General features: G+C 34.5%; 2 protein-coding genes across 2 annotated transcripts; both read right to left on the reverse strand.

Moving 5' to 3' along the window:
• Positions 1-3,269: 3,269 nt before the first annotated feature.
• Positions 3,270-9,853, reverse strand: LOC132760403 (calmodulin-like protein 5). Its single transcript, XM_060752377.1, has 4 exons — positions 9,696-9,853; positions 5,789-5,950; positions 4,636-4,724; positions 3,270-3,981 (listed from the first exon to the last, which is right to left on the reverse strand). The coding sequence occupies exons 2-4, from the start codon at positions 5,921-5,923 to the stop codon at positions 3,783-3,785; spliced, it is 423 nt and encodes a 140-aa protein (XP_060608360.1). The 5' UTR covers positions 5,924-5,950; positions 9,696-9,853; the 3' UTR covers positions 3,270-3,782.
• A 926-nt stretch (positions 9,854-10,779) lies between these two features.
• Positions 10,780-15,900, reverse strand: LOC132760404 (calmodulin-like protein 5). The gene is made up of 4 exons (XM_060752378.1): positions 15,747-15,900; positions 13,434-13,593; positions 12,927-13,015; positions 10,780-11,581 (listed from the first exon to the last, which is right to left on the reverse strand). The coding sequence occupies exons 2-4, from the start codon at positions 13,569-13,571 to the stop codon at positions 11,383-11,385; spliced, it is 426 nt and encodes a 141-aa protein (XP_060608361.1). The 5' UTR covers positions 13,572-13,593; positions 15,747-15,900; the 3' UTR covers positions 10,780-11,382.
• Positions 15,901-19,695: the final 3,795 nt, after the last annotated feature.

Consider the following 19,695-nt stretch of genomic DNA (forward strand, 5'->3'; position numbering starts at 1 on the left):
TTTATGTTATTTCTTTTTTTCCAAAATAATATTAAACAGCGTTACCACGCACAATACTGGCTCTTCCTCGCTACGCCCTAGTAAATATAATCTATATGAAAGACATTAAAGTGTCTCATAAAAATATACAGCCATTATCATAACAATTACTGACAATTGCTGGATGTAGTCTCGCGTAAATTTATATGATGTTCAACCATGTAAAGCAAATATTATAAATGAGCCGCGTCACGACAAAACCAACATAGTGGGTTTGCGACCAGCATGAATCCAGACCAGCCGGATGCGCAGTCTGATCAGGATCCATGCTGTTCGCTTACAAACCCTATTACAAGTAGAGAAACTGATAGCGAACAGCATGGATCCTGATCAGACTGCGCGGATGCGCAGGCTGGTCTGGATCCATGCTGGTCGCAAACCCACTATGTTGGTTTTGTCGTGACGCGGCTCAAATATAGCCTGTTCCCATAACCTTCATATTTAATCTAGAACATTACATACATTTTATTTCGGTGTATCTTGCTGAAAACTTGTTTAGCTTGTTTTGATCCAACGACATTGAATTATTTAACATTAGAACATTAAAATAGATGTTAAATAAAACCAGCAGCTTTGACTTATTCACGAATAAAATACAAGCCGAACACTCGCCTTTTTTTGTTTATTCGTTTTCCTTAATGATAGATTTTTCATCCGTCTGTTTCAGATGATATTTGTGGATATGTAGTAGTTATTGAGGAGGTGAACAATTAGCTATCGCAACTTTCCGGCCCTTTTCGTCAATCTTTGTTAAGTAGTATGAACAATCGACGAGGTGATCTGAAAGCTGTCATAATGTAGTTATTGATGGTAAGTTTATTTACTCTCGGTGCCGGAATAAACCATACGTCCGAGACGTTCAGTGTCATTTCTGGCTCTTTCTACGTATAGGTGGTAGCAGGAGATGGGAACAACATCAGGGCAACTTTTAAGGACCACACCCTTCCGAGTTAGTCTCCATGCAATTGCAACGGAGTATTAGACAAAGATATGAATTTTGTGCCAAAAGAAGATCACTGTACGGCGATTAATAAGAACCTAAATGTACAGTAACATGAGACAATATCAAAAGAAAGTAGGTGCCAAGAAAATTGGCCTGCCTTTCAAGTTGTCACTCTCTATGCAAGGGGCTCTCGCACACTTTCGTCGTCACTGCCACCTTTGTAGGGCCACTCCCCTCGGCTTTAGTTAAGATATCGGCAGCTGGTCTCCAGTCGTAGACGAAGTAGACGTGTATTGGAGTACTTGTAGTTTATAGATGTCTACCCGCCAAGCCGATGAACTGCGCTTTCTCTGCAAGAGAACGAGATGGCGACCCTCACTGATGTATAAGATCAGGGGAGATAACTTATGAATATTACTTATGACTTATGAGACAAGTTAATATGTTTCATTTTGTTGTAAGACACTGTCAAATTCATGAAAACTATGACGACTTTCTAGCATCACTGATAGAAGAGAAACTTCCGCGAGCTAGCTGGGTAGCTTCCTGACGGGATTCAAGCTCAGAGCGAGGGGTTGGGGGAGGGGGAGGAGGCGGGGTGGTAGTGATTTGAAGTCAGCAACTCGGTCGCAGAGACATGTTAATTAATGCTAAATGCTAAAAAATGGTCATCAAGTAGCTTGGATTTAAATTCTTTTGAAATGATGTTCTAAACTGGCCTGTGGTAACTCGCATTTTGTGAACTTTGTTTTTATCACATTAATTTAGGCTCATTTTATAATACGCTGTCATTCTTAATTATTAAACCGTCTTGTGAAAATGAGACCTATCTTTAACTTGGCTTGGTATTGTATCAGGGGATTATAGATAATCTTCAAACTTGATAACTAGAGGAGTTATCTCAATATCAATCTGTAATGATATAGTTTATATTTATTATACATGCACCTAACATGTTACCATAGTAACCTATAGAATACATTGGAATGAACATCAAATTTTGGAGAACGTTTGATTAATATATTCAATTTGTTGAAGTGATAAGTTATAGATGAGCAGTGGTGACACATTCAAGGTCATATTATGAGTTTCAAGATTAACAGGGACGCCGCCAGATTTGACCCCGTATGTGACACGGATGGACGGTCATTTAAATAGTATAATTTCTGACGACTTCAAAGAAAGTTATGAAGCCTTTTTACTCTAATTTTGTTTTAAGCTATGTGCAGCCAAAGATTTATTATACTTAACAAATGGTCATGGGTTCTGTTCCAGTGCTTCCGCAGCTTACCGAATTTATCTAAATTAAACAATGGAGAAATGTAATAGCATCGATCACAGCGTCATTAAAAAGATTTAACCCGTTGTAATCTAAAACATAGTTCTGGAGCATTTTGAAGTGCAAGACCTTAAGTTATCACTAGTTTGATATTGGTCATATTTTAAGTGTATTCATTATATTTATGTAGCTTTTGTGTTATGTGATGACTTTAAAAAAGATAATTTATGTATACATGTAGTATCAAGGACCTCGTTTCTGGGCGGAAGGAAAAAAGATGTACTACCCCCAGCAGACAAAACTTTTCAAAGTGGGCAATTTAAACTGTGTCACAATAAATTGAAAATTTATGAAATAAAAAGATGGTTAACATATATCTTTGACCTCTTTTGAATTTGATAGTGTTGACGTTATAAGTTAAAAACAGTATTCATCTCATTAATGAGTGGGAAATCAGAATTAAGCCTCAAATTTATATAACTGGTTAACTATAATATAAAATTCGAACTTTAACCATGTCGAATCAAGTCACGGCTTGCAGACTACATTGTACTAGGAATTACAAAAAGTCACATTAAAGCAACATTCTCGCTTACTTGCTAACTTTGTTGAGAAAGTTAGTAACGCTATATCGTATGGAATACCTTTTGTAAACAACAACTATTACTTTCTTGATACATTTTCTTTTATTATATTATAGTATAAACAAGATAATTGCTGAGTAAATATTGCATCCATATTTGAATCTATAAGTAGTAAGTACTTAAAAGTCCTATGTTGGGAAAAGGGTCTCCGTTCATGGTACATTTCTTGGCGTCATTTTATTGTATCCTACAGCAATGTAAGGTGACCACATAGAACCACGTTCAAAATAATACATCTATAAAGATAATCAACCGAAGTTATGTTATTAAATCTTTTTTCTAGTCATACATGTACCTAGCTACTTTTTTAGTTATAACTGCCTAATTTTATCATTGTTTGACAGATCGATTAGCCACCATTGTGGACAGGTCCATTTGCAAACACTGTGTGCGGTTCTATTTGCCACCAGTGTGGACGGGTTCATTTCGGATACTCAGCATGATGAGGTTGAATTTTTTACATGTTTAGATGAATGTTTATCACATATATTTTCTTCATAGCTATTGTTGTCAAGAGATATGCCCATATGGGCATAGTTGTAAAATAAAATCTTAACAATCTTGATATCCTTACCTTAGTAAAGAACTTGCAGTCATTTTTTTTTAAATATATCATACCGGTACTTTTAAACATACTTGAGTTGCTGTTATTAATGACAGTTATAAAAGGACCTGCTCTACGATCTCGCTATCATATGTTCATGTATTTACAAAACATAGCAGATTCAAAGCACGTAATGCTTCAATATTTTGAAAACATTTATGCTTAATATTTCTTTTAAGATAGCGATTATGAATATGCATGCATCATTTTAAATTTCTTGTAGCACCTTTTTATATGTCGGTATATAGTAATTAACTGCCAGCTTCACAAAAGTTAGCCAAAAAAGCTTTCAAACTCATCATAGGTGATTACTCCATCATTACTGGTATCAGCATACTTCAGAAAATCATCCAAAACTTCTTTTGGGTCTTTAGCTTTGTAGGACTCTGCAAGCAGCTTAGCAACTTCATCTCGGCTCAGTTTACCGTCACCACTGGCATCATATTTCTTAAACAACTTGCACATAGCATCTCTAAAATAAACATTATAATGGTATCAATTAAAAAATGATCACGGAAAATGAAAATATGGTGAATCTGTATTTATTCTAATAAGTTCAATGTAGAGAATTTTGTGTCCTCGGATTTTTGCTCAAAAGAATTGTCAGCAATTATTTTTTTAAAGCGGGAATTAACTTTAATCTTCTAAAGTGATCTTCCTTTCATCCTTGTAAATGAGAAAAACAATTAAGTGATCACCGTATGCAGTTAACTTGTTTTAATATTTTACGATATCTGCTTGCATGGGAGACATAAATTTGTCGTATTTCTGAAAGTTTCATCTATGGTTCTTTGTTTTTTTTCCAGTTAATTTTGTTGCTTTTAATTTATTTTTAGTCACACCAAAATGTCATGGTCTATGGCTAACCTCGGGTGTTGCAAACTTAAAGCAACACCAAGGATCAATCAAGCTCACCTGCTGGAGCTAAGAGATGCAGCGGCCCAAGGAATTCGAACCCAGTTAGTCGCCTCGTACGGTCACAAAGGGATTAACGGTGGCTGAAATGATGATGCCTCAACCCGTAAAGGCAACCACTCAGCCACTTTTCATTTATTTATTTATTAGTTTATTTATTTACTTTTAGGAATTTACAAATAAAGAACATTTGCCATTCAAATTGACTTACCCTCGGTTGACTTTATTTACCATTTCGTCTACGAACTCTTTCTTAGTAATAATGTCGTCGCCACTTTTATCAATGTCGCAAAACATTTTCTAAAAATAAAATTACTAAAAATACATGTATAAGATAAACCTATGGAATAAATAATATTGAATAGATTATATAATCATACAACAAATGTCATTTTTAAAAGCTATTTTTCTGTATTTTTCTTTACATGTAATTTAAGAGTATCGAGACATGGAACAAAGTTTTGATGTCGTATAAGAAAGAAGTGTTGTTGCTATGAATAGCTGCACAAGTTTTTTTATTAACAATTTCTAAAACTAACGACAAATCAATGTCACCGAAAGTCTGTTAACAAAAAATTATTATGGTCATAGTTTCACAATTAAATAGATAGTTAAAAAAATCAAATAATTTAAATGGGATCGTTAGTCATGGTTTGAGAGGATATCACTGGCGAAAACTGATGACAAAATAAAAAGATTTATTTTTGACGTTTTTTCTTTTAACTGAATAGAATATATATAAACCGCTTTCCATTTACCAATCGAAATGCTTTGTACAGTATTTATCACAATGTATCTACTGCCCTACTGCATGACATTAAGGTCTACTTTTGCATATTGTGTACTCTTTTTTGGTAATTTACGTGGATTGTATTTGGCGTTTATAATGTATAAATTATTTCTTTGTTCATTTCACAATAATTTTTCGTTTACTCTACTAGGTGCGAGCGGGATAATAATCCCCCACTGTGGTATATACTAGGTTTATCCCTTAGGCTCCGACGAGTTGTTCAATATGTACATGTAAGAAGATATTCAAGATATTGCAAACATGAATAAAAACTAGATATAATGTTATATCGAACTTCCTGTGTAAACTTACGGAAGACCGGTGGGGACATTTCAACTTCACGAATTCACGATTTCATCTCTCTGAATTCTCTGAATTCACAATTTTAACTTCGTCAATTCAGGTTTTAACATACGGAATTTCACGATTTCAGCTTCACGATTTCAATCTCATGAGTTCACGATTTCAACGCGCGAATTCATGTTTTGAGCTCTACGATACGAAATTCCTATAAATCCAAGAATTCAAGAAATTGAAATGTCACCACAGCTCTTTCGTATATTTATAAACTAACCGCGAGTTCCTTATCCGAAATTTTTGCACCGCATTTTTTCAGTGCCATATGGAGTTCGTTGATCTGCATCTGGCCATTTCCATCAGCGTCGGCAATGTTCCAAAATTCGTCAGCTTGTTTCTGTGTCAATTGCATGGTTTTGATATAAGTTGATACGAACACCTAAACAAATATACAATGTATATTATACACACGTAAAGAACTTGTTTTTATGTGTTGTTTCTGTCTTAGTTTGTGAATACTGTAAGTAGACAGGGTCTTGTTGTCTCCAGAGTGATTGGGAGAATTAGGAATACAAATTAACGAAAATTATAGAAGTAAATAAATGAGTTTAGATTGCATGTCAAAAAATGAAAATCAATCCAGTAACTTTATCATTTCGAGTCAAATTAATTAAATGAACTTGACAATTTTTTAAAATAAGATTTCGTTTTGCCTTTTTGGGGGAAATTCATTGAACAAAAACGTAATAAATTTCATGGAAATATTCTTTCTTGATTTTTAAGTGGTGACACTGTTAAATACTATACAGAGTGGTATTGATGACGTCAATGTTCAATGTTATTGCACACAGTTTCTCTCTGTACACCATTGTTCATATACGAATATCGTACACCTATGAGGGTTCTCCTCCAACAGTAAAGCTGGAAAGTCGCCATATGACCTCTACTGCGTTGGTGCTACGTAATATCCGAACCCCAAAAATATATCACCCTGAATATCACACACTTTTCACTACCCACAACACCTTGAATTTCACCCACTTACCATTACACTCATCACCCTCCATTTCACTCATTTGCTATTACAAACATCACTCTTAATTTCACTCACCATTACTCGCATGACCTTCTATATCACTCACTGAGCGCTCACACTATTACCCTGAATATAATTCATTCACCATTACTTATCACCATCACCTCTCACATTACCTTGAATATCATTCACTTATACTCACATCACCTTAATATCACTCACTCACTACTACTCACATCACCTGAATATCACTCTCTCACTCCTACTCACATCACTCTGAATATCACTCTCTCACTAATACTCACATAATCCTGGATATCACTCTCTCACTACTATACACATCACTCTGAATATCACTTACTCACTACTACTCACATCACCTTAATATCACTCACTCACTACTACTCACATCACCTTAATATCACTCATTCACTTCTACTCACATCACCCTAAATATCACTCATTCATTTCTACTCACATCACCCAGAATATTTGTTATAATTTTCGGAATCCTGAATATCACTAAACACTACTCACATCAACCCGAGTATCACTCACTTCGCTTGACTGACGTTAAGCTGCAGTCTCACTTACATCCTGGCAGAGCCCCGGAAGACGTCCGGGGTGATCCGGGTACGACCGGGAACAACCGGAGTACGGGATGATCCGGGAAATCCCGCATTCGACCCCGGATGAAATAAAATATTTAATATCACCGGGGTGGTCCGGGGTGATCTGGGAAGTATAGCTTTGCCGGCTTCATCCTTAGCTCTGCCGGGAACGACCGGGGTTACACCGGGGAAGCATTGTAGCTCTGCAGGCACAAACCGGGGATGATCCGAGGTATGATATAGCCGGTAGAGCCCCGGTAAATGCCGGCAGAGCCCCGGTGATTGACGGCAGAGCCCCGAAGGATGCCGACAGAGCCCCGGAGGATGACGATGGAGCTACGGTTGATCCAGGTAGAGCTCCGGCAAAGCCCGGTTCATTTAAGAGAATAATGACAATTTGCGATGCTTGCACTTGTTTGTATTAAAACCCTTCCCATTTCCCTTCCAATATCATCATGAATTACTGCTCTCTGGAAAAATAGATATTAAATATTATATATTATTATATTTTATAAATTGAAATTTATGTGTCAATGTAATCATTTTCGCGCGTTTTCAATCCATGGGGGTTCTACGGGGCTCTGCCGGGATTGTCCTGGGCTCTGTCTGGATCGACCGGGTCTCTCCCTGGGTCAAGCGTCATCCGGGAACGACCGGGGAAGCAACGGCATGAACCATAGCTTCACCTGGGCTCTGCCTGTATGGTCCAGAGCGCATCCTGGGTGGTTAGTTGGGAATTTCCGTAGTGGTACAGGAGTAAGTGTTACCGCAACAATAGTTTCATCCCGGATCGTCTCGGATCATCCCAGTAACTTACCGGGTGGTCCTGGGCACTGCCGGGAGTAAGTGAGAACGCAGCTTTACCTGTTTACTATAATATTCACGAAACGAGATAGGACAGTCAGTCAATGTGTATTGATTCAAATCTTTAAACCTATAATTTAAAGGTTATTTGCATATAACTTCATTTTATATTTGGTTCTAAGATGTTCGATTGATACAGTTTGAGTTCACACAACTTTGATCACTGATAAAATATTTCACCTGCCTTAAACCGGTTTATAGGTATATGCCTTTACGGGGTACTTTTAAGTTTACGTTTCATTTAGCAAAAGAAAATTCGAATATGGGCATTTGCCAAGCGTATATCAAATTTATCAAGGTATTAACTATCAAAGACACGTTGTGTTTTGAACGACGTAGAAAAGCGGACAGAAATGATGCGGAATTCATTATCTTGGTTCGGATCACGTAATTAGTTGTGCATTCCATATCTTTAGCCTTTTATACAAAAGTTTTTGTTCCGTTAAAATAAACTGATTACAAAGTACCTTAATTATCTTGGTATTTATACTAGAAAATAATTAAAGTCAGAAACAAATAGTTTTTTTTACTTCTTTAGAAAAGGCAAAATGATCTTAGAAAACAAATGTTAGATGCTTGTTGCCTGAAAAAGTAGTAATAAATGTAAAGTTATTTAACTAAAATTTGAGAATGCTTAGTATCAAACCCCCTATAAAGTGACAAAAACATGTATTTGTTTTAAGATTTAAAAAAAACGTATTAAATAATTAAAATCTAAAAGGAATGACAAATTAGCAGTGGTATTCTGTTTGTTTGAGGGAAGTCGCAATTCAGTAGGAATGTCCCATAAACATTGTAACATTTTTGTCATAAAAGGAATGTAGTTGTTCTAAAAAATGGAGTATTTCGTATTTCGTTTTTTATATTAGTTTAATAGAGGTGGGAAGTGAACAAAATCGTTCTATTTATTATTATGAATTTGATATTGTATCGTTTTGATTGATTTATGAACACTTCATATGTATCAATAAAATTGTACAATTTACACAAAATAATACACTTAAAAAGTAACATTAAAATTTATTGTTTACATGTAGATGACTATCTGTTTTTAAAACTGATAGAAAGAAAAGAGTTTTTTTTTCCCTTGTTTTTTTCCCAAGAGGATCTGAGCCTGCTAGTCTTGAGACCAGTTACGCAAAATCACTGTCCGCTTGATTGATTAGACATATTCGTAAGAACATCTTCATAGCAGGGTTTCAACTAAAAGAAACGGCAAACTGTGTTTTTGAAGTAAACTATCATAGAAAGAACACTATCATAGAAGTACAATATCTTGAGTTCACCTCGACCCATGCATATATACGTTCGGTTTGAGTCCATTCACTCTCTGGCTCAGGTTCATTACATTGGTTTATACAGAATTTATTTTAGTTCGATTGTGTAGGAAGCTATAAGCTTATAGACACACGTTCGAATCCGTTCCTGGAACCAACCAGGTTCATTACATTGACTTACATCAATCGATGGCTTAGACTACTACAGGAATTCTTGCATTATGTTTCTTTTTAGGAAGGAAATAGAAACAGTTCCATCTGTTTAAAAGCGCAAACATTTATTTTCAATGACATCACTTCACATTAACATAATTTTCATTAATTACATAAAGCCGTTCATACTGATGTTCTAATATTATCTAATTTTTAAAAATAAATATGAAAAAATAAACTTACCGATGTATTTGTATATACTCAAAAATATGAACTGGCGACTGATCAATAATAACACCTCACTCAAAACTGTGTCGACTTGCAAATAAACGGCAATATTACGATGGTGTTTATAAATGATGCAATTACGTGCTGGATTTATATTTCTTTTGATTTTTGAATATTTTACTGACAGGTAGTGAAATCGTGCAGCCATGTGTGAGTCGAAAAATATATAGCTGATATCTAGGCCTATAACTTGTCAACACTTGTTTGCGATGTAAGCATATTTCCGTCCAGGTGTTTTAGAACGAGGTAATTATTCCAGAATGAATATGTCCTTCTTGGATTGAATACATTTTTTCGAGTTAAAACTTCTGTATTATCGAATACATGTACATGTACTGTATATTCTGATGCACGTAACATTTGATAACTGAACATAAGAATCAGTTACCCCTTTTTTGATGAATCTTCCACATTTTACTGTCCATAAAATTGATTCTCGCAATATTCCTCTGACACTCAAATTTCATCATGGTAATTGGTTTTCTTAATTGATAATGATTTTTTTTAAGTCTTCACCATAAAAAGGGCGTACTAGAAGAACCTAGTCCTAGATGCTGCGTGGAAGCGGAAGGGTAACCCATTATTCCCCGTTGTAATGTCACGCTGCTAGTCATCACCGTTGTCTAATGTATACATAAGAGAATGATTTTTATCGTTTCTAGCAGGCAAGAATGTCAAAGACAAAACGTTCATCATTTTAGACGTAATCAGGAAAAATACGATTTTACATACAGTTATACGTTAAGTACTAGATGCTTATTTTTAAAGGGCTAGAAATAAACAAGGAACTGTAGGTTTATTGCTAATGTGACGATTTTGATATTAAAATGTTTCTAATAAGGCAGATGGGTGTGTAGACTGGATCCGGGTCTAAACTAGAAAAGCAGACAAATAATCATATCCGTTAAACTGTACTTAAACAACAAGATATTAAAAAAGCAATGCAAGTTACTGTTACATTCTACATGTATATAAAAGCATATACATGTAACTTGCGTCATCATTAAAGCTTTGGAAAATAAACAACAACAAACAATACTGTTGTTTCAATGTTTAATAAATATTATATGCTCCTTAACATAATAGAACATGAAATATGACAAAGATTGATCGTAAAAAGGTCTAGTAGATTTAATCATTTACAGAACTGAACAAGAATATAATATAACCCCTGCTTTAAGTGGAAGTTTTTTTTTTTATATTGTCTGCTTTGTCTCTTTTTTGATACTTATTTGCCTCAAACATAAGTAAAATGTAAGTTTCTAAATAATGATAATTTTACATCATATCTATTCAGTGTTCATCTATAAATAAATTCAAACCGAATCCGAAAATGACCAGCGTGAAATTGTTTTCCACTCTGTTAACGATATTTCGATTTCTTAAATTGGAGTATTTTTAACCAATGTGTGTAAGAAGAACGCAAGTTTTACATTGTGCGTATTTAATGATATCAATGACAAAAAAAGAAGATTTTACAAACTACTAATATTTCAATAATCATCAATATTATTTTTTCTAGTCTATTTATTTCATATATATATTAAAGTGCTTTTAAAGCTTGTGATATTCTTTCTAAATCTAAATTTTAAATAAATTCAATTAATATTATAATATGGAACTAGAATGAATGACACATCAATTAGCGGAAGAAAGCTTCGAATTCTTCATAAGTGATAACACCATCTTTACTAGTGTCAGCATACTGTAGGAATTCTTCCAAAATCTCTTCAGGATCTCTTTCCTTGAAGAACCTAGCGAGCAGTTTGCCTACTTCAGCCTTAGAGAGTTGACCGTCTCCACTAACGTCGAACTCTTTGAACAACTTGCACAAACCGTCTCTGAAAAGATACAGTAAGATATATTGTGAGAAAATAAAGTCTACCTAATATGAAAGAATATATAGAGGATATTTGTTTGTTTGTGCATGTGTAAGATGAAATTTTATTTCATCGAGTGGGCTTTAAAAACAGTATTCTCACGAGTGGGGTCTTGTCAATTTATTGGTGATTCTATTCGTCGTCTGGTCATTTTATTGGTGATTCTACTAGTTTTGTCGATTTATTTGAGATATTACTGGCTTTTAGTTCATTTCAGTGTAATACTTAAGTAAAGGTCAGGTTAACTCAAATGTTATTCTTGTCGTTCGGTTTATTAATCCGAGGGCTGGCATATTTATAAGCCCAAACAAATCTGTAACATTCCTTTATAGTTGTTATCAGAAGAAAAATCAAACACCAAAAACATTAAATATAAAACCTCAGGGTAAGATGTATATCTTTTATGTATATCCTACAATACAGAGTAAATTATTGAAACGCTTTGATAAGTCAATTGAACATTTCGTAACAAACACATCTTGTTAATCCCCTGACGCGTTGCGGGGAGTGAATATAGGAATGATCTTCGTTTGTCGGTATATCCGTTTGTCAGTCTGTCCGTGCGGCCTCAAGTAATATTATGGGGTGAATATCCATTTCTACTCCGTACATACCTTTAACTTGCTGCTTACGGGATGCAAATTCGTTGCTTATGGGGTTTTAGAGATCAAAGAAGATGAAAGAAAAAATAAACAATAATGTCAACTCAGAAAGAACGCCCGTTCGTCCGTAACATTTTCATCAGAAGTAACATTTTCATCTGAATAAAAGTTTTATGATAACTTGGCACACATGATCAACATTATGAGACAAGGTGCAGAGTGCAACAACAAGGTCAAATGTAAAATGTCCACATTTTATGTCCACTCAATAACATTTTTAAACTAACGAAAAAATTTAAAAATTACTTGTCACAAATGATCACTATTAAGAGCGCAATAACCTGGTTGCTGCCACAATGTCATGGTCGCTCTTAAAGGTCAGACGTAGAAAGTCTCTCAGTCGTAGCATTTGTTTTGATGTACTGTATTTTTCTTGCAGAAAAGCAACAATTATAATAAGACCAACATCAAATTTGACATATCAAATTTTGGCTGACATGCTAGAAGTTGATTGTTGACCTAACTGTTGGCTGTTTGACTGTAAGTGTTCGTTTTATAAATAATAAAGATAGGCAGTTTTTAGCTTAGTGTAGACGGTTGGTCCCAGGAACAGATTCAAAAGTGTTTCAATCAGCTTATAGCTATCAAAACAATAGAACTTATAGTATAAATTCGTATAAACAAATGAGACTGCTTCAACTTACGAGCGTGAAACTTTGTTGACCATCTCGTCCATGAACTCTTCCTTAGTGATAACAGAATCACCACTCTTATCAATGTCGCAAAATATTTTCTGAAAAAAAAAAAGATTTTAACATAATCTCGAGTTATAGAAAGGTCTCCAAGTAGTTACACTAAATGTTTGTTATTTGTGTAGTACATAACATTTTTAAAACAAAAGACGTACATTGTATTCGGTTACACTGGCAAAATTGAAAAAAAAAAGAAAAAAAAGTCACTGTCGTATCATTTAAGCAAACTTGTTCTTGCCTTTTCCTCGTGTTATTTGAGGCATTCTCAGAAGAAAAAAAGAAATGTCTATCTAAAAATGTCAAAATGTCTTATTTATGTTTGTAGAGAAAATTTATGTTTCAAAAACATTTTTGCTTTGGCAAGGCCATACCTGTATATGGGATCAAAAGGAAAAATAGTATAAAAACGTCAAATATCAAATACTTATTAAAATGTACAAAATGATCTTATTAACTTACTGCAACGTCAGCATCGCTGAGATTTGCATTGTATTTTGTAGTCATGGCAGCCTTCAGCTCCTTAATAGTCATTTTACCGTTGCCATCGCAGTCGGCACATGACCAAAACTCTTCAGCTTGCTGTGGTGTCAAAGGCATAATTCGGCTTAAAATTGATAATCTGGAATATACGAAAATAACACACCTGGTAAGCTTGTCTTATTAATGAGCGAAACAATTGCCACACGTTGTCATTTTAATTGAAGTTACAAACATGATCATTGCTTGTTGGAAGCGCATGCGCTATAACATAGTTCCGATTCCGGTGCTTAAAATGAAAAGTATTTCGTCAAAATTCAATCAAACATGAAACATTGTTATAATTGTCAAAGTCTTTAAATAAAATAGTTGTTGGATTTACCCCAGGTTCCTTTCTTTTACATACTTTATTATAAATCCCGTTAAAACATGTTCACTCTAAATTGTCCTTAGACTGCTGTCGGCAACAGATTTTATCTTCGTGACCAGTGCCGACCAAGATCAACTGGCACATTCTAGCCTTCAGATCATGGTCTGCACTGTTCTCTGTACAGTCAGTATTTGAGCCGTGTCACGACAAAACCAACATAGTGCGTTTGCGACCAGCATGGATCCAGACCAGCCTGCGCATCCGCGCAGTCTAATCAGGATCCATGCTGTTCGCTTACAAACCCTATAACAAGTAAAGAAACTGATAGCGAACAGCATGGATCCTGTAAGCGAACAGCATGGATCCTGATCAGACTGCGCGGATGCGCAGGCTGGTCTGGATCCATGCTGGTCGCATACCCATTTTGTTGGTTTTGTCGTGACACGGCTCATTTATATTTTTTGAAAATTTCCCTTATAATGATGAATGGGTTTATCCAGATTTAAAGATGGAAAAGTTCATTCAACATATTTGTTTGAAAACCTCTGAGCGAGCTGCTTTAAATATGCAAATACGATATTTATTTTCTCGTATAAAAGTGTGTGTTTGCCTATCGTAAAAATTAACATAAAAAGATAAACAACCAAACTGATTTTACGACACAATTTTAAAGGAAACATATGATAAAGGGGAGTTACCAAACGTTTTGAAAATTAATCTTGTACTGTTTTATCATCAGGGCGTTAAGAATAAAGGTAGATAATTTATTACAATGATTAATATATTGCAATATCATTGTCAACTTGCCATTTACACAAAATGATAAGATAGTAATAAAACGAGATCAGGTAATAAGGAAAAGTAACGTGGTGGACTGGCGGGGGGTTCTAACCCCCCTCCCTTCCCTCTCCGCCCTAATAATACTTTTGGTGTTTGGAAAGATAAGTTAAGACCCGAGGTCTAGTGTATGGATGTTCAACACAGGGCATTTAAAAGAACCATGGTCGCCTCTTGAACAGAGCATGAGCTCTTTGGTTGGGGCATCACAATAGTAAATAAACCAAAAGAAAAAAAAATAACTTATTAAATGGTGAAAAAAAGAAGTCAAATTGAATCACGGTCCACATTGCTTCCGGTATGTTACAATTGATGAAATCTTATCAGGAGACCAAGTAGGTTTTGAACCCGCAGTCCCTGGATAAAAAGAAACAAACAAGGCCAACTCCCGCTAAAATTATTGGCCAAGTAATAGACGCTTAGTAGTTTGGCGTTAATTCAATGTGCTTTATGGCATTAGATTTGCATAGAACAATTTATTAATATAATATGTAGGTATATTCAGTCACAGCAATGATTCACATTTAACGCTTATATTCTGAAACCACTGTATTCTTTATCACTTGCTCATAAGCAAAGCCTATTTTGAATCAACGTTGACCAGACTATGGTGAATTCATGGTAACCTGTAACCTATGTAGGTTTGTTAAATGTGATAAATGAACACCGTCTGCCTAAGTCCACCACTTTCACGCAATTAAGCTTAACCGATTTAGATCTAATTTTCTTATTTTTGAACACACTAAAAATGATAGCAAGATAATATGTATCGATCATTTTTTTCTAGATAAAATATTCAATCAAGGTATGTAAACATTGAATAAATCTTAAAGTAAATTTGATGAATTTAAAGAAAATGATAACAGAAAGAAGATAATATCTCTCACCGATGTTTGTTGTAAAATCCAAAAACCCTCTACAGAAAATGATAAAGTACGTATTTCAATATTTGTGTGAGATTTCATCAATTTCATCTCACAACACAATTATCTAAGATTTAATTATATGATAAATCCTTATTTCTTTTAAATCTATATCTACGTCTAAGTACAAGTAAATCTTCTTCAAAAAGATTTAAACCCACCAACCTGTTAGAAATTCCGGTCAGTCGAAGTTCAGACACTCGCTCTTGTTTCGCTAAATCACAAGTGTTTGCTCCTGAAGAGATTACAACAATGTTGTTAAATTTAAGTCGTATGAATCATTCGACTCGTCCCACAAATATGTCCGCTATTTTGGCGGGAATCATAAATCAAATGACCTGAGGGAGGTTGTCTGCTTTTACAAATAACGCGTGTTCAAATTGTTTTCTCATCATCAATTACCGTACGTTATGTGACAATCCAAAGTATGTTTCGTGTCATTAATAATTTATTTGTCTCAACATCTTTTGTAGTCTAATTCAACTTCTGGAGTAAACTCATAAGTGTCATTGCAGACGACTCAGGAAGGCCTCAGGGCTTCCGGTTTGAATTTAGGTCCAGTTCACTATCCTCACCCCCCCCCCCCCCCCAAAAAAAAAAAGAGGATTGTTTAAAAGCATCTCCCAAGTAGGTAGGAAAACAATTATCATAGATGTTAATTTCTATTAATGACCCGGACAGTTATTTATCAATATCCTTTCATCTTTAAGGTCACATTTTGTTGGTAAAGTTGTTGGCTAAATGAGCATTTTTAATTAATCACCATTAATATGCCAGATTGAGAAATATAATTCTTTTCTGGGTTGACTTTTATTTAAAAAGATTTCCCCCATTCGCCTCTCATAAGTAACTTGTTAAACAAGAAATTTGTTAAGCACATGTTTTGTTTATTACAAATACCAGTATACACATGTAAACGGTCTACACGCAAATGTAACGCTTTATTACTCGTAATTAAAATAAAGATATAAGCATTAATTTTCACCATTAGATAAAGTATGCTAAATATTGTACTTTCATTCAAAGTTCGTTCAATATAAGTTTTTATGTAACCGACTGATTACCTTTTGCAACTAGCTGCATGTCTGTATAATATTGTGGGATACTCAATTTGAGTATTTTGAAATTGAAATTCCATTTATTTCAAATAGAATTTGCCGAATATTTAAAGCAGGACAAATCCGTTATACAAAGTCATCAGGTTAAAAATGAATAAATTTTATGTTTTTCCCCGAATCAGTCGAAAAGTTCATACCCCGTATGTAAGGGCCCCGTATGTAGGAGACTATTACCAGAACAGAACATAGTTTTAATTTGGATTTGTACATAGTACATCGTCACTGCACTATGTTTATTTACCGCACTCGGATTTCTTAAGATTTTTTTTGGGGGGTGGTGGGGGCTGGGAGAGAAAGAGGGGAAAAATGGCAATGTTACAGTCCCACTGTGAAAAACACATCTACTTATTGTGGTCGCAAAAGTATATAAATGAATGATACAGTGATTGGAAGATGCTTGTAATCACAATAGCCCATAGATATTAGATTGTTTATAAAAAAAAATGATGGAATAATAAACAAATGACTAATCTTTTATATTTGTCAACAAATTTCGACAACAACATCTATGAATAGCTGTTATGAGCATTTAAAAAGTGTTATATTTTTCCTTAATCAGTTCATACCATGGCTGTGCCAAAGCTCTTTAACAACGACATACCGTTACAAGTATTTGTGGTAACGTAGACGACAATCATGAACGTTACCGTGACTGTAACATTCGTCATGTCATATAAATACAGGTAACATATTGTCATCTAGGTACACTATATAGCTACCTTTTTATATTGTATTTGACACACCATTAAACAAATTTTGACAACTGATTTATGTAGATGCGCTTTGGAAAGTAAATTGTTTTTATTTTTACAATGTAGATGTGTGTACAGCAAATTAAATTGCGTTATATCTTGTATACTTAAAAGGCATTTTGTTATTGTTTATTGTTTGTTTATATTGTTATAGTTTTTGTTTGCTCTAAGCAGTGTATATATCCAATGATTTGTGGTACAAGAGTACATCTCGAGTGTTACTAGACAGGTTCTATGCATTTTCAAGATTCGAAAGCGCGTGTGAAGTAGCTCTTACCAGTACATATTTATGGTTTATATGCTTTTTATATGTTCTGAAGGATCGAGCTACCGACCTCCTCTTCTCAAAACTGACTCTTTATTACCGTCTGGCTCCACAATCGGAACGCCTCGGCTATTATCCATAATACTCTTTATTACCATCTGGGCTCCACAATCGGAACGCCTCGGCTATTATCCATAATATTAGTCTAACTGGCGGCAGGGGCCAAAAGTTGCTACTGGTGACCCGTGTTTGATAAGATATAACGAAAAGGATCAAAATTGAAAACTGTAATACTCTACATTGTTTATCCTCAGATTTAATATTCTAAATAAAAGTGGTCTTGAAATAGTATGTCTTTGAATTTAAGATTTATTTTATTATGACTTAACAATATACATGTACATTGTATTTTCATTTAACAGTTTATATTTATACAGTTTATACAAATATTGATCTTGATCCTAAACTTCATCCTTATTTTGATCCAATTATTCTTGTATTTGTATTTTCTTCCTCAATTTTATCTAAAAATAGGGTTATTTCTTTGCAAATCAGCAATTCTTTACATTTTAATCCTTCAAGGATCAATTTTAGTTTCATGGAATAATGAAAATAAAATCAGAATCATTTGACCCTAGCCTTTATAGTGGACACGAGGCGCACACGTTCACAGCGTTTCCAGTACTGTATGCTAAAAACCCTAGGGTTCCTAGCCGAGTGTGATCCGTTCTTTGCTAAATACAAGTAATGTATCAAGATTATCTTATAATAACCTTTTTTTGTAAGAAAGAACCGCCTAGAGGTTAGGTTTAAGTTTCATTTATATACAATGTAGTTTATGCTAAATGAGGGTCTGTCCGCTCGTTGAGGTACAAAATGCAGATTTCTCTGTCTAGTACGGACCTCGGAAATGTCACCAGTCATACCATTTTATCATGCAACTGCTATGGTAACTGCCCGATAACACTTGCCTGATAATTATTTTTGATATCAGGTCAGTAACCTGATATCAAAAATAAGCCCCGCCCATTTTAACGGACTTTTTTCAATTGCTTATATTCTTATTTTCACCAGCATGTGAATTCTACAATGTACATGTAATCTCATACCTTACAAGTCTTGAATCAAGATGCGATATTTTTTATTTATTATTTCGATTTCAATTACGAATAAATTAGATAGCGAATAGTTTTAGCACCAACTAAATGAAGTGACGTCATAATTTATATTGCAAATGACATCATCGATGTTCACGTCATACTATACATGTAATCATAACAAACAGGCTGGACGATTTTCTTTGAGAACTTGTAACTGTTTACTTAATTTCGCCTGATTATTATTTAATAAGTGAACAAATTGTTTTGTTTAAAAAATAAGACGCATGTTTGTGTACAGTAGCTTGTGTTTGATTGCCGATTTGACTTTTCTATGATGAACTTTTGAATTTGACAATTCAAGACAAATATTGCAGTAAAGTTTAGTTTATGTGATTCTAAGTGGATTTTTGGATCAATGTTTAAATTAAAGGTAAGAATTTTATCGTATTAGGCCTACATTCTTTTGCATCTTTTATCCGAGTCGAAAGAGAAAATGGCGGCCATTTACTGAAAATTCTATGTTTCAGGGGCGGAGGAATTTGCTTTCAAGAATTATTTCTTTGAACAAAAATCCCCCTTTTTAAAGAAATTCGCTATTTAAAAGTAGATAATTTTGTTATTTTGACAGTTATTATGTAATACATGATAAATAGAAAAACATGCTACTGTCTTTTGATATCAATTTTATCAGGCTCGGCTGATATGGGCAGAAAGGGCTCGGCAAGCCTCGCCCTTTCTAGCCCATATCAGCCTCGCCTGATAAAATTGATATCAAAAGACAGTAGCATGTTATTCTCTATAAAAGCGTTTATTTTAAGGCTAATGGTGATAATTTTCCTCCATACAATTTCCACATTAGCCAATGAAATGAATCAGCCT

This window comes from Ruditapes philippinarum, unplaced genomic scaffold, assembly GCF_026571515.1.
Source record: "Ruditapes philippinarum isolate M1 unplaced genomic scaffold, ASM2657151v2 ctg5660_1_1_1_1, whole genome shotgun sequence".
In the NCBI taxonomy this organism is placed as follows: domain Eukaryota; kingdom Metazoa; phylum Mollusca; class Bivalvia; order Venerida; family Veneridae; genus Ruditapes; species Ruditapes philippinarum.

Excerpts from the sequence above, each read along its gene's own strand:
- LOC132760403 (XM_060752377.1), bottom strand. The coding sequence starts at position 5,923 with ATGCAATTGACACAGAAACAAGCTGACGAATTTTGGAACATTGCCGAC. Across the intron at positions 4,725-5,788 it reads TTTCGGATAAGGAACTCGCG|AAAATGTTTTGCGACATTGA; the intron begins GTTAGTTTATAA and ends TTTTATTTTTAG. Across the intron at positions 3,982-4,635 it reads GTAAATAAAGTCAACCGAGG|AGATGCTATGTGCAAGTTGT; the intron begins GTAAGTCAATTT and ends TGTTTATTTTAG.
- LOC132760404 (XM_060752378.1), bottom strand. The coding sequence starts at position 13,571 with ATGCCTTTGACACCACAGCAAGCTGAAGAGTTTTGGTCATGTGCCGAC. Across the intron at positions 13,016-13,433 it reads TCAGCGATGCTGACGTTGCA|AAAATATTTTGCGACATTGA; the intron begins GTAAGTTAATAA and ends TTTTTTTTTCAG. Across the intron at positions 11,582-12,926 it reads GTCAACAAAGTTTCACGCTC|AGACGGTTTGTGCAAGTTGT; the intron begins GTAAGTTGAAGC and ends GTATCTTTTCAG.